The sequence below is a fragment of the Papio anubis genome, chromosome X (assembly GCF_008728515.1).
Source record: "Papio anubis isolate 15944 chromosome X, Panubis1.0, whole genome shotgun sequence".
NCBI lineage: Eukaryota > Metazoa > Chordata > Mammalia > Primates > Cercopithecidae > Papio > Papio anubis.
In genome coordinates this window covers 3671191-3692359 of record NC_044996.1, presented here as the reverse complement: position 1 = coordinate 3692359, position 21169 = coordinate 3671191, and the positions used below count along the sequence as shown (strand labels likewise).

Here is a 21169-nt window from a genome sequence, read left to right as displayed (position 1 = left end):
CCTATCTTTTTTATTTCTTTGAATGAAGTATAGGAGGTGGAAGTTATTAGATGGAACTGGAAGGCAATGGAGAAATTTCTTCAGAAATTGACTGTGGAAGAGTATCATGGGTTGTTTCTTGAGTTTGAAGAGCTATGCCTAGAATTGAGTTTCCAAGCTGGGACAGTGGTCAGGATCACTGATCTTGAGGCATTTATGCAGTTGGCATGGTTTACTTTTCATGTTACTCCTATTTCACACCCAGTTACACACCCTATTTTCATTCCCTCATCAGTGAGGGCTCTAAAGCTCTCCTTATGCATGGCCTCCCTCTTACCCAACTCTACTTCTAGGAACGAGTCAGAGACTCATGCCTGTCAAGAAAGCAATAGCCACTGTAAACATTATCCTTGTCATACGATTTTATATTTTTAATAGAGATCAAAGTTGTATGCTATGGGTCTCATTTTTCTGTGAGGAGAAGGAACTAATGTTTATTGACATGAAGTATTAAAATCACTTGCGATTAGAGGGCTGTGTTAGTGAAGTCCCTTTGCTAGTGAAGTTAGTGGAGTAGGGTGGAGTTGGGGAGGTAGAGAGTGGCACATGTTGACAGCAGACAGGAGCAGAAACACACTTTTCATTGAGGAAACCAGAAAACCCTGAAGAATGTGATAGGACGGATAGGGGAGAGGACAGTACCAGTAGCTTGGAAGAGATGAAAGATAAAGCTTGAAGATATTCTAGTTAAGGGACCTTGTGTAAAGCTTAAATAGATGAAACTAAAGAGTGGAATTTCATAATTTAGTCAGGACTAGGGGAGGACTTTGGGGGTCTGGACCTACTTAGAGCCCCTTGACTTACCTGGCGGATTATGGATACTGGGTTTTGGTAGAACTCAAGAGGAAAAAAATAACTAGAAGTTGAAAAATCATAAAAGTGTTTAACAGGTCATAATGTGTGTGGTAGAAATTGAGTTGGATGATCTTCAAAGTCTTTTTCAATTCCAAACACTTCTGTGTTTGTGATCATTTATATACAATTAGTTAGCCAACATCAGATCCTTCATTAGCACTCAGCATTTTCTCATGAGTCTTTTCTATAAATTAGGTATAACTTTGAAAAATCTAATACCCATAGCTAATCATTTTAATGTGACACTGTTCTGTACTTTCTTCCTTTTTCTAAAAAGACAAAGTCAATCCAAAAAGCTCTCAAAGGAAATTACATTGGATTCCATCTTTTCGTACCTATGATGACTTCAACCAAATGATGCTACAGGTAAGAGGGCTTTTGTTCTTTGATTACTTCATATGTTGAATACATGTAATAGAAGACAAAGAATAGTGTTCGTCAGAGTGTGATTAGGAGATAATATGCATTAGAATCAACCAGAGAGCTTGATAACTTAAATCGTCTGGATCAGAATCTCAAACCTGTTAGGGCCAGGAGTTTGCATTTCTCTCAAGCTCCCCGGATGCTTCCTATGCCAACTGAGTTTTGAGAAACACTGATTTTGAGTGACAACAAACACAAACAAATCTTTGCATAGGTTAGTGGCAAGTTAAGTGATTATCTGGTAGACTTTTTCAACATAGATGGTTATACTCTAATGAATTAGCCTTCAAGTAGTTGTTCCCCCCTCAAGAATGTAAGGTGTTTATAGTTTCTATCTCCAAGAGAACTGGTTAGTTTCACAAGCCACAAACTGCACTCCGAAGGACCATATTCCTTTGAGTTGGACAGATAAGGATACAGATTTTGCCTTTGTCACTTACTTGCTGTGTGTCTTGACTGAATTACCATCTCTGAGCCTTGATTTCTTTCTCTTTAAAATGAGTAAAAATGATCTTTATCTCATTGAGATGATGTGAGAGTAAAATAAAGTGAACATGTGTAAAATATATAGTACACTGTTTGGCAATATTGGACACCCAGAAATTATCAGTCTGGTCCCTTTTCTCTTTCGGTCCTGGCTGATCACCCAGCACTATGACCATTAGTGGTCATAATGGTGTCTGAGAAAGGCATTGTGTGAGTGAATCTTTTCAAACCCATCCCAATGTTAGAGCCAAAATTCTACTGACTGTGAATGAGTGGAACCATATTTTAATATTCTACTTCATTTTTCTTCCTTTTAAGCAACAGACTCTCACTTTTTTTTTTTTTTTTTGACACAGGGTCTCACTCTGTCATCTAGGTTGGAGTGCAGTTGTATGATTGTAGCTCACTGCAGCCTCAGCCTTCGGGGCCCAAGCAATCCTCCCACCTCAGCCCCCAAAGTAGCTGGGACCAGAGGTGCACACTACCATGCTCAGCTAATTATGTTTTATAACTCTTTATAGAGACAAGGTCTCACTATGTCACCCAGGCTGGTCTCCTGAGCTTCTGGGCTCAAGCGATTCACCTTGGCCTCCCAAAGTGCTGGGATTACAGGCATGAGCCACTGCACACGACCCTCTCTCAATTTTATTAAAGGTTTTGTTTTAGGGATCCTATACACAAATATTTGCTAAATAGAGGACTTAAAATGTGTTATGTGAAATCTTGTTACCAATTTTATGAAACCAGATGCTTGTTTGAAATATTTTAGAAGCTAGACAAGGTATAACTACACCCTAGAGGGATAATTATGTTCACAACTACAGAATATATGGCATTCAACTGGAAGGATCAGAATATCTTGGGTAATTCCCTCCTTTCCACTTTATTCCCCTCCATTAGGCTTTAATAACTTCCCTAGAAAAGTCTGTTCTTTATTCATGAAGTTTTTTCTTGCAATAAACAAGCTCAGTCTGACCAATCAGGGCTGACTTCAGCCAGAGAGATGGAAACATCAGAAAATCTGAGAAGAGGGACAGTAGAGGGCTCTTTCTCTTCACTTTCTAGTTTCATTACAGCTTTGGCCATTCTTTTGAAGCATGAAAGAAAGCGGAGTTTGGAGGGCAAGAGAGCAAGGTGCCTTTGTTTCTTATGGCTTGTATTTCAGAGCAATGACTTAGCTTTGGATGTTTCCTTCCTGTTTGCCATACTGTTGGTCAAACGTAAGAGCCTCCTGACATCTGTGTAACAACCTACACAGTGCTCTCATGTAGAGCATCCTCTTATGAGGATGCTCATAGGCATCCTCATAAGAAGCCTATGAGTAAGTTAATAATGATGTTGATCCTTTTTACTGTAGGAAAGAGGAGACCAAACTGGGAGAGCTTGCACCTTGCACCTTGTGCTACTCCAAGACCTGTTGAGTAGCACAGCTAAGTAGCACACCATGTTTCCTCACTTACACTCCAGCCCATGGGGGTCCAGACTAACTCAGAGCAAACCATCTCAGTAGAGAATGTGGTAATCAAAATGCCAAAAGCAAGCAGACATACAAAAAATGAGTAGAGGAGCAAAACGCCTTACCAGATCCGCCTAGACTGTTTTCTGAACCTATGTGTTTGGAAGGTCACTTCAGGCATGTGGCAGTTTTGGACGTTATCTTTTGACGTCTAATAGGAAATAGCAAGCACCCAGTTTTAAAAACTTTTACTTAAAATTTTATCGTACAAAAATGTATATAACATATATTAACAGTTAAAAAATAGTACAGGTAACACTGAGGTTAAGAAATAGAGCATTACCAGATCCTTTGAAATCCCCTTTGTCATGATCTTCTTCTTCCACACCACTTCTTCCCTACCATTTCCTGAGTTCTGTATCAATATTCCTTTGCCTTGCTTTGTATTTTTAGGACAAGTGTATGCATCTGTAAGTGATATGTTGTTTTCTTTTGCATGACTTTCACCTTTATATAAATTGAATTATATTGTATGTATTCTTCTCTGACTTGATATTTTTGCTCAACCTTTTTCAATTCATCCATGACACTGTATGTAACTCTAGTGCATTCATTTTTACTTCTGTATTCTTGTTAGAACATACTGTACAATTAACCATTTTACTGTTGATGGGCACTAGAAATCGGTTTTAGCTCATGCTCCTTAGGAAGTAGAGGCAGAAACAAAACTTACATGCTAAGGTTTTAGTGGGATATACATTCTCAGGATAGTGAGGGTGAGGGGGAAAGAAAAGTAAGGCAGGGAAGAAGGGAACTGAAATTTAGGATAGTTTATTACCAAGCTGGATACAGCTTCACAGGAACACACAGTGGGTTGTTCAGTCACTCTTAAACTATGTAAAAGGCACCGCACCTTAGAATAGTCCGTATAGGGGAGGAAGGGAAAATACTGTATCTACCAGTTCCTTTCTATCTCCTGTCATTTTCTATCTCCTGTCCTTAGTCAAAAGTCACCTGGCTTTTTTGGAAACCCACTGGGGTACCCAGATCCGATGCCCCAAGGTGGATGAAGTTACTGCTTTCATGAATCCAGTCACTTTGGATGGATACTGAAAACCCCTACTGCTGGCGGAGTTAGGAGACTAAGCTGGGACTGCAAAAGGAAAGCTAAAATCCCTGGCTTGATTGAGGGTGGGATGGGGTATGAATCGGAGGCGCATAAACTGGGTCTTGCAGAGCTGTAGGTTTTTGTTATTGAGAGCAGTTTTGGTTTGAACATTTTTGTTCGTATATCCTTTTCCATATAAGCAAGAGTGTTTCTAGGTGTATATCTAGGAGTGAGATTGCTGGAGGGTAGAGTGGAGTGGTAGGGTAGCTCCCCTTTACATGAAAATGACAATGCTTTTCAAGTGGCTGTGTTTCACTGTGTATTTTACTGTTCATTTATATTCTTAGTAGTAGTGGATGAAAGTTCTTATTGCTCCACATCCTTGCTAACAATTTATTGTCTAATTTTTAAATTTTTGTCAATTGGTTGGGAATGGAATGGTGTCTTGTTTCATTACAAATGACAATGAGCGTCTTTTCACAAATTTTGAGGCCATTTGTGTTTCCTCTTCTATGAGATGCTTGTTTCTAACCTTTGCTCAGTTTCTTATGATATTGTTGTTCTTTCTAATTATTCATATGTTGGAGATTTTAAACAGATTCTGGAAATGAATCACTTGCAAGTTATGTGTTGCAAAATTCTTGTTCTAGTTTGAAACTTGCCTTTTCACTATTTAAGGTGACTTTTGACAAACAGAAATTATTAATTTTAAAGTAATCAAATTTACCAAAGAGTGTTTACTTTCTTGTTTAAAAAATCCTTAACCTACCACAAGGTAATAAATATATTCTCTTATATTTTATTTTAAAAGCTTTAACGTTTTATCTGTTATATTTAATGTGTTCATACTTTTTGAGTTCTTTTTTGTGTATGCTATGAAGGAGAAACATTATAAAGATAAGAGAATATTTTAAAGTAGTGATTTCGCTGTTTAATGATGATGTGATTGGTTATATTTTTTACTTCTTCTCAAGTTACTTTTTGTAATTTATATTTTTCTAAGACTTGCTTTCAAATTTGTTGGCATAAAGTTGTCCATAATGAAGCTTCTGTAATGATATCCACTTTTCACTCCTAATATTGTTTGTGTTTTTTGCCCCATGATTCGTCTTACCAGAGTTTTGTCAATTTTAATGTTCTTTTCGAAGAATTGACTTTTAACTTTCTTGATTCTCTCCATTGTGTCATTATTTTTTATTTTATTAATTTCTGCTATTTTTATATTTACTTTTTTCTACTTTTTTGGGTTCGTTTTTTGTTCTCTAACAATTTTAGATTATTTAATTCATTGATTTCTAACCAATTTTCTTTTCTAATATATACACTTAGGCAAAGATTCCCAAATGTTGTTTTAGCTGCATTTCACAAGTCTTGATAAATGGTGTTTAAAAAATTATTATATCGTAAATACTTTCTAATCTCCATTATAACTTATTATTTGGCCTGTTTTTTTTATTATTGTGAAATGTATATAACATGAATTTATCATTTAATCACTTTTAAATATAGAGTTCAGTGGCATTAAGTACATTCACATTATTGTGCAACCATCACCACCATCCATTTCCAGCTTTTAAAAGCTTGCGTAATTGAAACACAATAACTCCCCATTCTCACTTTCTCCCAGTTCCTGGTAACCACCATTCTACTTTGTGCATCTATCTATTTGGCTGTCCTAGGAACTTCATATAAATGGAATCATACAGTAGTGTCCTTTTGTGACTTGTTTCACTTAGTATAATATCTTCATGTTTCATCCATGTTGTAGTATGTGGCAAAATTCTCTTTCCTTTTAAGGCTGAATAATATTTCGTTGTTTGTTATACATTTTGGTTATACATTCATCTGTTGGACACTTAGATTGTTTACACCTTTTGGCCATTATGAATAATGCTTCTGTGAGCATAGGTGTACACATATCTGTTTGAGTTCCTGCTTTCAGGTTGTTTTTTTTTTATATACACCCAGAAGTGGAAATGCTGAATCACATGATAGTTCTATGTTTAGTTATTTGAGAGACTGCCATAGAGTTCTCTATAGCAGCTTTGTCATTTTACACTACCCTCAATAGTGCATAGGGGTTTCAATTTCTTCATATCTTGTCCCAAAACTATTTATTTTGTTTTAATGATAGCCCATCCTAATGGGTTTGAGGATTTTGTGACTTTATCCAAATGTAGAATCCTGTTTGCAATTACTTGGGCTTCCTGAATCTTAAGATTGGTGTATTTTATTACTTCTGGATAATTTTCAACCTGTATCTCATTGCGTATTTCCTCTTCTCTGTTATATTATCTCCTTCTGGAACACTGATCAGACATATGTTGGACTTTCTCATTCTCTTCTCCATGAAATGAATTTATCTTATTTTTCCATTTGTATGTCTCCTTGTGTTACATTCTGAGTCATTTTCTCAGCTCTTTCCAGCTCAACAATTTTATTTCTGGCTGTGTTCTAACATGCTATTTAACCTATACATTAAGTTTCTAATTTTAATGACAATATCATCTATAGACATTCTGTTTGATTATGTTTTATATCTCACGAGTCAGTTTTGAGTCTCTTGTTTCTTCATATTTTTAGTGCCCTTTGTTATTTATTTAAGCCTATTAAGCATACTTGTTTTGTATTCTGTATCTGATAATTCCAATATCTGTTATTTTTTAAATATGATTCTTTATTTTATTATGTCTGTTGCCTCTTGTTCATAATGCTTCATCTCTTCCTGTGTTTTATTTTTATTATAAGCTCGTATTATTTGTAACTTTATCTGCATGAGTTCTTTGAACCCTCATTTTAAAATAATTGTCTAGATGTGATTTTGATTTACTTTTGTTAGACATATGGGGTCAGGATCACTTTAAACTAGATATTAGACTTTGGTCGTTGAGGGCCACACAGGTAGTATATGAATTCTAGCTCCAAGTTTGTGTAAAGGTGGGCTTCTGCTTAGTGCCTCCTAAAGTTCACTATTTTCTCTTTTCCTACTCTTCCCAGGACTGAGGCTGAGGGAGGCATGCACATTCCCTGTCTCCTTTCACTGGATAAGATTTTTCTGTTTCACCTGTTGAAGGTGTCACACCCTTTTGGAGACCTGGCTTTATATTGTGGTCTTTGATTTCACCTCCTGCCTTGTACAGGCCTCGGCTTTGCTTTTGTCCCCCAAGCTCTAGGCCATCAGTGTTGGAAGATAGTCTCAAGGCAGATACAGGGTCTAATATTCTCTGATGTCTTAATTCTCACAATCTAGTCATTTCTGACACCAGATTATTTCCCTTACTTTACCAATAGCTTGGTCCTGTTTTGAAAAATAAGTTTTAATATATTTTATTCATCATTTTAGATATTCTCTACCAGGAGGCATTTGTCTGGCTATTGAATCCATCATATAGCAGGAAAGTGATGGCAATATCCATATTTATAAGGAGATGACTAACCTAACCACAAATGAAAGTGTCCTTAAAATATTTTTAACTTTTTTGAAATTAAGTGTTCTTAAAGTGAAACAACCTACACATGGAAATGAATCTTCTTAGCTTGTGTTAGAGAATTTCATGTTAATTGGGTGTACATTGAAATTTGTTTGTTTAAGTGACACATCATTTGATAAACATTTCATGCTTAAGGTTAAGTAGATTCTGTGTAGGAGGCAGAATAATGGAATTTTAATTAAGTCTGTGCCTATTTTATTGATATTTAAGGACTGCAATACATTTCAGTGTGCCATTATAATTATCTAAGCATTTAGCAATAAAGCTATCATTTTATTATTGTTCCACTATTTAATTACATTATTATCCTCTTGTCATTAGTTATTAGATGGCTTTATGATTACACTGAGCGCAGATGGAGTGATCATTCATGTGGCTGAAAACATCTCTTCTCTTCTTGGACATTTACCAGTAAGTTCTTTCTACTTTTGGGAAAGTGGATCATTCTGGTTTGTTGTTTAGGGGTTCATTATTTATTTTCAGGAGCATAAAGCTCATCAGAGAAGATGTTTTCCATGTTGTCAAAACGTGCCCCTGTTTTATTGTCATTTTCATTGGTTTCAGAATACTGTAGATTGGGTGCCTTTGTAAGCAACACAAATTTACATTTTATAGTTTTAGAGTCTGAGAAATCCAAGATCAAGGTGCCAACAGATTTGGTGTCTAGTGAGGGCCCACTCTCTGGTTCATAGACATCTTTATTCTTATTATAACCTCACATAGTAGAAGAAGCAAGGGAGCTCTTTTTTTTTTTTTTTTTTTTTTTTTTTTTTTTTTTTTTTTTTTTTTTGAGATGGAATCTCACTCCATCACCCAGGCTGGAGTGCAGTGGTGTGATCTCGGCTCACTGCAACCTCTGCCTCCTGGGTTCAAGTGATTCTCTTGCCTCAGCCTCCTCAGTAGCTGGAATTATAGGCACATGCCACCACGCCTGGCTAATTTTTGTATTTTTAGTAGAGACAGGGTTTCACCATGTTGGCCAGGCTGGTCTCAAACTCCTGACCTCAAGAGATCTGCCCATCTCGGCCTCCCAAAGTGCTGGGGTTAAAGGCATGAGCCACCATGCCCAGCCTAGGGGTCTCTTTTATAAGGACACTAATCCCATTAATCATCTCCAAAGGCCCCATCTCTTAATATAATACCGTCACATTGACAGTTAGATTATTTCAATATATAAAGTTTTGGGGGACATAAACATTCAGTCTGTAGCAAGGCCTTGATATTCCACTTATACAGGTGCTTGAGGAGGGGTTACCTAGAATACATTTACCAACAACAACCCTCCCACACAAACTGTCTGCCATTGGCATGGTTGTGTTAACAAAAAGTTTTGGGAGAGGATATGAAGAAATTGAAACCCCTATGCACTATTGGTGGTAGTGTAAAACAATCATATCTCGGTTGTTTTCATTACGTATTCCTCATTCCACAGAGTTGTCTCAAGAACTTGACAAACCCTGATCCAGAGATCTATAGCACTCAAGTTTGGAACATGTAAATTAATAGAAGCCAGGGTTAGATTATCCTGTAGTTAGGTTGGAAGTGGATTAAAAACATTTCACTAGTTTAGCCAGGCCAGTTGGCATGTTCCGTGGCCTGCTTGGAAACTCAGAGTCCTTATACCCTTTAAAAAAAATTACAGATGCGGCCGGGCACGGTGGCTCACGCCTGTAATCTCAGCACTTTGGGAGGCCGAGGCGGGCGGATCACGAGGTCAGGAGATCGAGACCATCCTGGCAAACACGGTGAAACTCCATCTCTACTAAAAATACAAAAAAAAATTAGCCGGGCGTGGTGGCAGGCGTCTGTAGTCCCAGCTTCTCGGGAGGCTGAGGCAGGAGAATGGCGTGAACCTGGGAGGGAGCAGAGCTTGCAGTGAGCAGAGATCGCTCCACTGCACTCCAGCCTGGGTGACAGAGCGAGACTCCGTCTCAAAAAAAAAAAAAAAAAAAAAAAAAAAAAAAAAAAAAATTACAGATGCTAGAATCAATCTCTTTTATTTCTCATTCTCTTTCGTTTTTTTAAAAAACAGTTTACATTTTCAAATTCAGCTTATATTTGTAGGCTACCAAAACAGCTGAATAAAATGCAAATAGAGATATTTATTGGATTGCACTTTAGTATATTTAAATCATAGAAGGAAAAGATTCTTTTAAAATCTATATTTAAAGAAGGAATGTGCGAGTATGATCCATTACAGCTTAAATTTTATTATAATGAAGACCAGAAAACTACCCAAATTTTTGTGGCATCAGATATTGCTTAAACCAAATTGGTCATTGGCTGAGACTGGTGACTTTTTCTTATTATGTGAGGATTTATTATAATGATGGTGTTAGTTATGATATGATCTTGCTTCTTTATGTATTTGGTTCAGAGTTTTCATTATCAAGAAGCTCTTTCACCCTTCAACATTTGAGGTACGACACACACACACGCTGCCCCAAAACCACAAGGTCTAGAGAGGTATCTGGGTCTAGAGAGGTGACATGTGCTTTGAACTGCCAGCCTTAAACAATAGACTTGATTTACCTGAGATCAGTGTACTTAAAAATAAATGTATAACTATTACATTTGTACATAAACATTAAATGGGAATTAAGTTATATATTCCTATAAAACAAGGTTAAAAACGATTACACCTGAGGCATAGTTTCACACTTCCTCATTAAATCCTAACTGTTCTTAATTTTTCGAAACAGGCAATCTTTTTCTCAGGCTTTGATTAAAAATTTCATTTTGTAAGTCATCCAACTTATATTATAAAATGGAGACCGAACCATTTCTAGAGTGTCTGCGTGGCTCCAGGAATCTTCAGTTTCATTGCACATCTAGGCACCTCTGTCTGTGGAGCAACTCCAAACTAATAGCATGGTGGAATGGAAAGAACTTGGTCTTTGGAATGAAATAATCAAATAATCTAGAAATTAAAATTTCCTTTGTTTCTCTCTAACTACGTAACCTTTAGTTTCTCTTCTATAAGTGGGGAAATAATATTACTTAGAGAGTGCTGGGAGATGAGTTATTATAAATTACGTGATTATACAGAGACCTGAATGGAGTATGTGTGATATGCAGGTAATTGGAGCAAGTATCTTTCAGACAGAGGAGAAAGCATATGTAAGAGCCTGAAAGCAGGAAAAGGTACAGCAGAGAGAACAGTGTGACTGGAGTGATGTGAGCAAAAGGAAAATAGAGATGATAAAGTCAGAGCAGTAACAGGAGAAGTAACATCCCTTTTCCTCTGAGATGGGAGGAAGCCATTGGGGAGGTTGGAGCAGATGAAAGAAATGATCTGACTTAAGTTTTATCAGAATCGCTTTGGCTGTTATGTCAAGAATTGGCTATGAGGGGCAGGCATGGAAGTACAGAGTCCACTTGGAGGGCTATAGATGGTAGTGGGTTGGATTAATGTGGCAGTGAAAGTATTTTGTAGGTAAAATAAGTTGTTTTGCTGATGTATTGAAGATGGGTATGACAGAGAGATAAGATGTGTCCAAGTTATGCTGTTACAACACATACCATGAATAAAGTGATGCCTGTTATCATTATCATCATGGTATTAAACTTTTATCTGAAACCTTCCATCACATTTTCCCAATCATTGATTTCATTGACAGTTTTTTTTTTTCCTTTGGAAAAACTCATAGTCATTTGTAGTAGTAAGTTCTAGTCACTGCCCCCTGTTCTTAGCAGCCTGCCCTCCTACTCACCCCACTCCATTGTTCCCCCTGAAAATAAAATCAAATCTGGGAGTTTACATATATTTATTCTCTTTTGCAGTTCTAAAGCAAATGAAGCTTTTAAAACATACGCTACATCTGAAAAGATTCTCAGCATTGAATCTTTAAGAGATTAGACGTTAGCGAATTTTGAACACAGGTACATGGTTAGTTTGTGATAACTGTGATGAGATTTGCTCTGTTTTCCCTGAGAAGCTTACAGATAGCAGAGATTTAGTAGTGATGAGTCTCATTTGATTTGAGATGCAGCCTAAATCTCCTGCAGAGGATCTTATCCTTCCCTGTGCCCCATACAGTTGAATAGCTTTCTAATGCATGTGTAATATGAATGTCTTTGGCAGTAAAAAAGATGATTCTTGCCTAGACTCTCAGTAAATGTCATGGAGTCCCCAGTAAATTTCTTAATTCTTTTTTTTGTTTGTTTTTTTGGTGTGACTGAGACCATGCTAATATTTGTGTGACAACTAATAGATATTTGCAAACTTGGCTTTTGAAAAAACACCTTAATTTTTCGCTGGTATTTATCCTTGCTTCATTAAGTTCTAAGTACCTTGATCTTTCTACCTTGTGTAATAAGAGCAAATGCTAAAAATTTACAAAAATAACATGAGGTTAATCACGCTTTCAGGTCTCTGCCCTTTTTCTAACTAAGGAACAAGGTCACTGGAACAGATCCACTGTTTCAATTGGTGGTTAATTATAAGGCTTATTGTCACTATTCCTATCCCTAGAGAATCAAAAAGAAACTCATTACCACTAGTCACATCCAAGAGAATGTAGACTATCAAAAGATAGCTCACTTTGAACTCTCTTAAGTGACAATACTATCTTCATTTTTCAACTAATGAAAGAACTTATGAGACATAGCACTTTGTACCTCTTGTTAGGGTATTATTTTATACTTTACATCATAATTGATTGTGCATATTTAATCTGCCCTACTAGACTATGTGCTCATTGGAATTCATTGTCAGGTTCACCTTTTGTAACCCTTATAAGAAATAAGTGTAAAATCTTATTCAGTGAATTACTTCATGTAGAATGTCCAAAATACAGGAACTGGTCCAGTAGGAAATTTTCTGTTCCTGATGCAAATTGGGCTTAGGCAGCTATGGTGTAGTAAAAGGCACAATAGATATGGAATTAGATGTAGCTTTCATGTCAATTTCATTTCTGCATTTCTGAACTCTTGACAATTGGAGAAGCCTTAATTTCCTGAAGAATAAGACAAGGGATAATTCTTACTCTCCCAGGGGATTAAGTGAGCTTGTATATGTGAACATACCTAGAATAGTGACTGGCATGGAGCAGTTGTTTATCGTGTGTTAGGTGAGTGAATGAATGAGTCGTCTCCACAGAGGTAACCTAGTTTGGCATCTAAAGTCTATTTTATAACTAAACCAACAAAAACGTTTTTATTGAAAAAGTTAAATTTAGTGAAAAAAATCTACCTTTCTTTTTACTGTGTGACTTTCACTGTCAAGATGTATTGTCTGTTAATTCCATAATGTTTTGTTTGGTAAATTAAGGTAATATTTCTCTCCTTAATCAAGCCAAACTTGATTGAGACAGCATCCATCTGCTAATTCGAGCATTGACCAGTTCATAGGCTGGCTTCTACAAATGGGCCATAAAGATATATTTCTGAATATTGACTGTAGATTATTAATGCTAATCAGTTAAAAAATCATTGGAATTTGTGGTTTGTCACACAAAGCCATTATTCAGCTACAAAGAATACTTTATTACTTTGTTGCTATCACATTAAAAGCTCATTACTTCTATATCTGATATTCAATTTATCCATGTCTCACCATATTTCAGCTACATGATACAATATTATTCATTCATTCAACCAATATTTACTGAACGCTTACCAGTGCCAAGCTCTGTTCTAGGTGTTGAGGATATAGCAGTGAATAAGACAGGCAAGGTCTCTGTTATACTGCAATTTACATTTTAATGGGGAAGGCAGATAATAAACAGATAACAAAAAAGGCAGTAAGAGAATGTCAAGGAGTTGGTGCTATGTAAAATACTTTTGAGTAAAGACCTGTATTAAGTGAGGGAGAAAGCCATTGCAAGTACTTGGGAACCAGTGCTTCACATTTAAGGAGGAGTTAGTTCAAGGGCTCTGTGATGAGTATTTGCTCTCGTTGTGTTTGGATGTGAATGAGGAGTTAGGTGTACCTGGAGTGCAGTGAGCAAGAGAGAGAGAGAGCAGATAAGGTCAATAGCAACAAGGAACTAGAATATTGAGTGGTGAAAGCCCTTATAAAGACGTTGGCTTTTATTCAGAATGACTTGGATAATCAGTGGAAAATTTTGAGTGAACATAGGAATAGCATGATGTGGCTTATGTTTGGAAAGGATCACGCTGGCTGTTCTATAGAGAATGGAGTGGTGGTGGAGGCATGGCAAGAATAGATGCAGGGAGAGCAGTTACGGCTACTGCAGTAATCCAAACTGGGAATGAGACTTGGACCAGGTGGTGAAAAGTGTACTGAGTCTGTACGTGTTTTGAAAATTGATCCATTAGAGATTGCTGATGGATGTTGAGTTTGAGAGATAAAAGGCAAGTCAAGGACAAGTAAATGGGTAAATGGTGGTTGCCATTACTGATATTAGGAAGACTGAGGGAGAAACATATTTTGTCAAAGAAAAGATCAGGAGTTCTTTTTGGATCTCTTAAAATTGAAATCTGATTAGACATCCAAATTGAGTTATCGTGCGGGCAACAGACGAGTATCTGCGAGTCATTAACAGATAGGTGGTATTTAATGAGATGGAAGTGGAAGAGACCACGTAGGGAAACAGGCCTAATGACTAAGCCCTGGTACTCCGATGCCTAGTATTCAGGAAGCAACAGTAAGATCTAGCAAATTGTGAAGGAGTAGCCTTTGAGGTAGAAGTATATCCTCATGTGTGTGGTGTCCTGCAAGTCAAGTAAATGTATCAAGGGAAAAGGAAGGATCAGTTGCATCAAATGCTGAAATGCTTGGTAAGATGAGGGCTGAGAAGGGCTGAGAAGTGATGATTTGATTTGGCAATATGGAGGGCATTAGTGACCTTGACAAAAGCAGTTTCAGTGGAGTGGTTAGATACAAACTTCATTAGTGTGGTTTCAAGAAAGAGTGAGAAGTGAAGAAAGGGGAGGTGACAAGTATAGTTTCATTTCAGGAATTTTTGTCCCAAAGTGGACCAGATAAGTAGAGTTATAATTGAAGGGAGAGGCGGTAATGTAAAGGAAGATTATGCATGTTCAGAATTTTGTGTTGTTTTTGTTTTCCTGATTATTTTTAAAATTTCTTATTGATGTATAATATTTGTACATAACTCCAGATAAATAGAGTTATAGTTGAAGGGAGAGGCAGTAATGTAAAGGAAGGTTATGCATTTTTAGATTTTTGTGCTGTTGTTTTTGTTTTCCTGATTATTTTTAAAGTTTCTTATTGATATGTAATATTTGTACATATTTATGGCATACATGTGATATTTTGATACATGCATACAGTGTTTAATGACCAAATAGATGACAGATATCATAGCATGTATAATACAGCATTCTGTATGCTTATCGGAACACCCAGTCAAGAGGAAAAGAAAACTTAATGTGTGGGGTAGAGTAAGACTTTCTAGAACAATGTCTTTTCATAGTCTACAGAAAATGGGATGCAGTGCACAGGCAAAGGAGTCAAATTTAGGTAACAGCTTATTCATTGGAAGAGGAGGGAAAGCAGGTCTCTAGGCACAGGAATAGATATTATTGGTTGGTAGATTTGGTGTCAGATGTTGACATTTCCCATTTTTTTCACTGACTGAAACAAGAAATTAGGTCAGCTGAAAATGAAGGAAGGCTGGGGTGTTGGAGGTTTGAAGGAGGAAAAAGAGTAGGGGAGCAAATTGTCTAAATAAATGAATTTTGGGCAGAGTTGAATACGTATTTCAAACAATATACTGCTTAGTTGTGGGTTTTTCTTCATCTACATTCAATTGCTTGGGTGAAGGTGTGGGTGTAAATGAAAGGTTGGAAGTAACTAGAGTCAAAATTTTCCCAGGCAAGTGTGGTAGAGGGAAAGAGCACATAGGAATGATTACAGTGACCATGGAATCTGAGCTGGATAGGGAAAGATGTGATGATTTGAGGAAGATAATGCACAGTGAAAATGTGATAGAAATGGGTTAGAGGTCTTAGTGGATGGAATCATTGTTGGAGAGGTGGTACATACAAGAGGGGTATTTGTATGAGTGCACTGGAAAGGTAGAAGGTAGTGGTCATAAAGTAGGATAATGTGAATTGTATTTTTTAGAGGTATAACAGATGTAACTGTAGATGGCTGAGGTGGGGCAGAGCATGAGCTCGCTGGAGGTAAGGAGATAGAGGAACTGAACAGTATTAACACAGATAAAAAAGGAACTGAACAGTATTAACACAGATAAAAAAGTTTACTCTCTCCCTCTTCCCCTCCCTTTCCCCTTCACCTCCTCCTCTCCTCTCCCGCCAGGCTGAGATTGTGGGCAAAAAATTATTAAGCCTTCTGCCTGATGAAGAGAAAGATGAAGTCTACCAAAAGATTATTCTCAGATTTCCTTTGTTAAACTCAGGTATGTATATTTTTAAAAGTAGTAAATTCTTAGGTTTTAAAGGACAAGTAACAATCACTCAATGGATTAATTTTTAAAAAGATAATTAGAGCATATATGGCTGTTGATCATATATTAATTTACTTTTATATAATATTACAAACTATATTTTTAGTGTTAAAAAATCTCTCCTCCATTAAATCTTATTCTTCACCACAGACCCTGAGTATTGTAGCATTTGTACAATTGCATTAGTACTGTATAAATAATGGACCGTCGTGTGTAGTGTTCTAGCTGGTGCCCTGCTCTACTGATACAACATAGATAGCTATGTAAATGCTAATGTTCATGGAAAGAAAATAATATTTTTGTGAAATCTAATCTAAGTAAGACATTGGTTATATGAAATAATCCAGTAGAATATGGTAAAGTACAAATGTAGACTTGTTTTGTATTTGTTCTCTTTTTATTAGAAACACATATTGAATTTTGCTGTCATTTAAAAAGAGGAAATGTTGAACATGGTGATAGTTCTGCTTACGAATACGTGAAATTTATTGTGAATGTAAGAGATATTTGTAATGGTAAGCAATTCTGTTTATCTTATCTATATGACATTTATGAGTTATGTAGCCTCTCATTACTAACATAAATGCTCTTCTGCTTGGTACTTGCAAACTGTCTGATATCCCTGTGGCCACAGTTTCTGACTACTCACATTAATTAGACTTTAAAAAAATTAACAGTGAAATTTACAAGGTGGGGGACACTGAGTTGTTAAGGATGGCTCTTTCCTTTTATAAAACAAGGAAATGATTGCAAACATATAACAAAAGAAGTTTAATGCATATCCAAGCTTAAAATAATGGGGACTCTATGTGTCTATGTGTACCAGAAATTAAAGTTTAAAGCAGTATGATAATGATAAGAAGAAGCTGATTTTGTGGTGGCCTTGGTGGGTTTTAAGTCATGCATAGGCTCCATTGGCTGGGGTCAGGAATTCTGACACCCAGTCAAGCACCAGTATATAAAACCTAGAGATCAATAAAGTGATCAATAAAGTTCTGTCCATTGGCCCAGAGGAATAGTGAGTGGGTTCATCATCTCTCTCTGGGAATTTGAATGGACAAAATGTGCCACTTACAGGAAACCAAAACCCAAATTTTTGTTGCGTGTGGATATAGGGTCCATTTTACAAATTTTGAGGTGTCAGAAACTGCAAGCTGAGAAATTAACATAAATTAATTAATATTAACTGGTTTGGAGCCATTAAAATATCTGGGACTTGAATCAGAGGTAAATAGCCCAAATAGCTAACAAATATATGAAAAGATACTCAAACTCACTAATAAGCAAAGAATGAAACATTTAAAAACCAATGACATTAGCACTCTACACCCATCAGAATGGGAAAAATTAGAAGTGTGAATAATACCAAATATTGGTGAACATGTGAGAAATAAATAAATAAATGAAATTAACTCACGCAAAAGCTGGCTGACATATTTGTCATGATTCTTGGAAATTAAAGGTCATACTTTTTGAAAAAATCTTACTTGACTATGTGTGCACAGGTTACACACACACACACACACACACACACACTCCCACACACTCTACCCATGTGGTCTATATAAAAGAGAGGAGCCACATCTCTTTTGGAGGCTAAAATGTCCATCCACAGGGTAATAACGGAAGACTGAAAACCAACCTTAACTCTCAACATTTGATTCTCAGTAATGAATTATTTATGTTTTGGTGGGGAGGGTGGCTGAAAAGGAAAGAAGACAGGAAAAATCCCATGGCTCAGAATTTTGAAAATTGTCAATGGGTTAGCAAACAGCACATGGATGTGGCGGGTATTTGTCTTCTTGTTTTACTGGTCCACCTTTCTGTTGTCACATGTGTGTCTATCTTCCTTAGAGTCTACTATGGTCTTTAGTGGCTTATTTTCCAACCACCTCCATGCTGACTTGTCTGCTGCATGTATTCCTCAGGAGGATCGGTTTTATCTTGTGGGAAATGTTTGCATTCTCAGGACTCAGCTCCTGCAGGTGGGTATACTGTGTTTGTGCTTCCCCCATTGTCGTGACGTGGGCTTCCTTTGAAGGGTCACTTCCCCTTTGGTCTCTCAGCCACAGGACAGCATTGCTAAATTACTCAGTGTGTGCAGAGGGTTGTGCTAGGATATGCAAATAAGGAAAATCAGCTCCTATGTTTCAGAAAGGGAGCATCTCAATGAAAATTTGGACACACTCAAAAGAAATGCACAATCATTTACAAGTAGTCTTGACATAATACAAAATATTATAAAAGGTAGGTGCTGGGGACTGGAACACATTAAGAGAAATGAGCATTTTGGCAGGGAGATGAAGGAAGGCTTCTGATACCAGGTGAGTTTTGAGGCAGCTCCACCACAGCCCCATTGGGTAGCTGATTGTAAAGACTTCTGCTCTCTTTGTGTTCTCTAATATACCATTCACAAATTCTAGCTCTAAAAATGATTCACTTTGGGATTCCTCTTATAGATTAAGCATCCATTAATTTATCCATTCAGTAACATATTTAGTAAGCACCTACTGTGTTCCAGGTACTGTGCTAGGTGCCAGAGAGACATTAGGGGAGATAGGCAATGGCTAAATAATATTGGAAAGTGCCATGGAGGATGACAGAATAATGTGCTAATGACTAGTGCGGGTGGAGAGTTCAGACAGTCATCAGGGAAGGTCCTTTTCGGATAATTTGTCTTTTGAGCAGAGACCCCTAGGGATGCTAAGAAAGGAAGGCAACGCAGGTAGAGGGTTCAACATCTGTAAAAGACCTGAGGTAGTAACTAGCTTGGAGAGTTCCAAGTAACAAAGTAAGTTATGTGACCAGAATAAGGTGAAAGTGGGAAGGAGCAACAGAAAATAAGATCCAGGAGAGAGACAGGGGACTAATTATGTAGAACTTTGAGATCCATGGTAATCAGTTTGGGTTTTATTTCAAGTGCATTGGAAAGCAGGAAGGTGACATGATCTGATTTTCTTTGTTAAAGGTCAGGCTGAATACTGGGTGAGAAATGGAGTATAGAGAAACAAGAATGGAAGCAAGAAGACCTAAGTGAAAGATGACAGGGGCTTGGACTATGATTGTACTAATGGAGATAAAAGTATTCTGATTTGGGATATATTTTGGAGATAGTGTCCTTGCTGATGAGTTAAAAGTGTCTAGGAGAAGGGAGAGAAACATCTCATGGAGGACTCTTAGCTTTTTGGCTTATGGAACTCAGCAAATGGAGGTGCCATTAACTGATTTTAGCAAGACTGGGACAATGTGGATCAGGCATTGTGGGAGGCTAAAATCAACAGCACTGTTTGGGCCATGTTAATATTGTGTTGATGTTACAACATAAAACACATCCAGCTCATTACCTTATAAGGGAAACCTCTGATCCAGATTTCCTGTGTTCAAATCCTTTCCCTACCAGCTATGTGACCTTGGCCAAGTCACATCCTTTAGCCTCAGTTTCTTTTTCTATAAATGGCAGTCATAGTACCTTCTATTAGGGTTGTAAGGAGTAAATAAGACAGTTTCTCCTATATGGTAAGCACTCAGTAAATGTGAACTATTACAATTGTCGTGATCATTGTTATTACTGTCATTATTACTGCCAGTGATCCAGAGAGGGCAACATACTTGCTTTACTTTTCATCTCTGGTTTAAAATGTGGGATTTTCAGACCACATTTTAGAAACCGTGGAGTGGGCCTTTACATTCAGTTTTAGAACAAGTAATATATGTCATCATTTCTTCAAATTTAAGATGGTAAGAAAAGCAGTATAGAAGAAAGACAGTTTAAGGAGGTTGCCTAATTCAGTTGCCCCTTCCATTATTCCTTCTTTGTAGCCTTGTGGGATTTGAACTGTCACATCTGCTATGAGAATACAGACATCCCACTTTGGAAGTCAACCCCAGTACCTACTTCCTTCTCTGAGAAAGAGAAAATAATCTTATTTGGCCCAATACCTTGGTTGCCCTTACAGCACAAGGAACTCTATTTGTGTTCTAGTCCAGTTTCTCTCTAGGTTTATAGGATGTTTGTTCCATATTAGTGGACATTTTGGAGAAAAAATCTTGTGCAAACAGATGGCTTTTTGGAGGAAGATTTTTTCACAGTGTGACTGTGTAGTACAGTGGGAAGAGTGATGAACTCACAGTTCAAACTTTGAAATTCTGCTCCTAGATCTACTAGCTCTATTTCTTGGGTCAAATCATTGTATCTCTATAATCTTGAGTTTTCAAATCTGTAAAACTCCAGTGCATTTCTCACATTGATATGCAGATTATTTGTAACACTGGATATGAGCATGCCTCCAAAATTAATATATGCTATGCATTTTTACTATTTGCATACATACTAAATATTTAAATATTTGAATTTTTCTGTAGCAACTTTACACTTCAAAGGCAGTCAGTGACGAAGCTGAACTTATACAAGATTCGGATGAGGAACCTTTTGTGGGAGAGCTCAGGTGAGAGGTAGTATTGATAAAGGTAATGAAGATCTAGAATACAATTTTACTAAACAAAACTAAAACAAGAGAAATAACACCTACAGATATTTTTTTCCCATCAAATTGAAAATAAAAAGAAAAAAGAAACAAATGGGCCAGGGATGGTAGCTCATGTCTGTAGTCCCAGAACTTTGGGAGGCTGAGGCAGGAGGAGCCCTTGAGCCCAAGAGTTTGAGACCAGCTTGAGCAACATAGTGAGACCCTGTTTCTACAAAAAATACAAAAAAAGTAGCCAAGCATGGTGGCATGTGCTTGTAGTCCTAGCTAGCTGGGAGACTGATGTGGGAGGATCAATTGAGCCTGGGAGATCAAGTCTGCAGTGAGCAGTGACCGTGCCACTGCATTCCAACCTTGGCAACAGAGTGAGACCCTGTCACTAAATAAATAAATAAAACCAGAATAGCAGTCTACTAGTCTGAACTTCCTTT

General features: G+C 37.1%; 1 protein-coding gene across 1 annotated transcript in view; it reads left to right on the top strand.

The window, feature by feature from the left end:
• The window catches only part of PASD1 (PAS domain containing repressor 1), a 71167-nt gene that overhangs the window by 6446 nt on the left and 43552 nt on the right, over positions 1-21169 (top strand). The window contains exons 3-8 of the mRNA XM_031660847.1: positions 1172-1260; positions 8180-8269; positions 16107-16206; positions 16659-16769; positions 18109-18239; positions 20617-20699. Of these exons, the coding sequence (XP_031516707.1) occupies positions 1172-1260; positions 8180-8269; positions 16107-16206; positions 16659-16769; positions 18109-18239; positions 20617-20699 (604 nt within the window). The remainder of the gene's footprint in view (positions 1-1171; positions 1261-8179; positions 8270-16106; positions 16207-16658; positions 16770-18108; positions 18240-20616; positions 20700-21169) is intronic.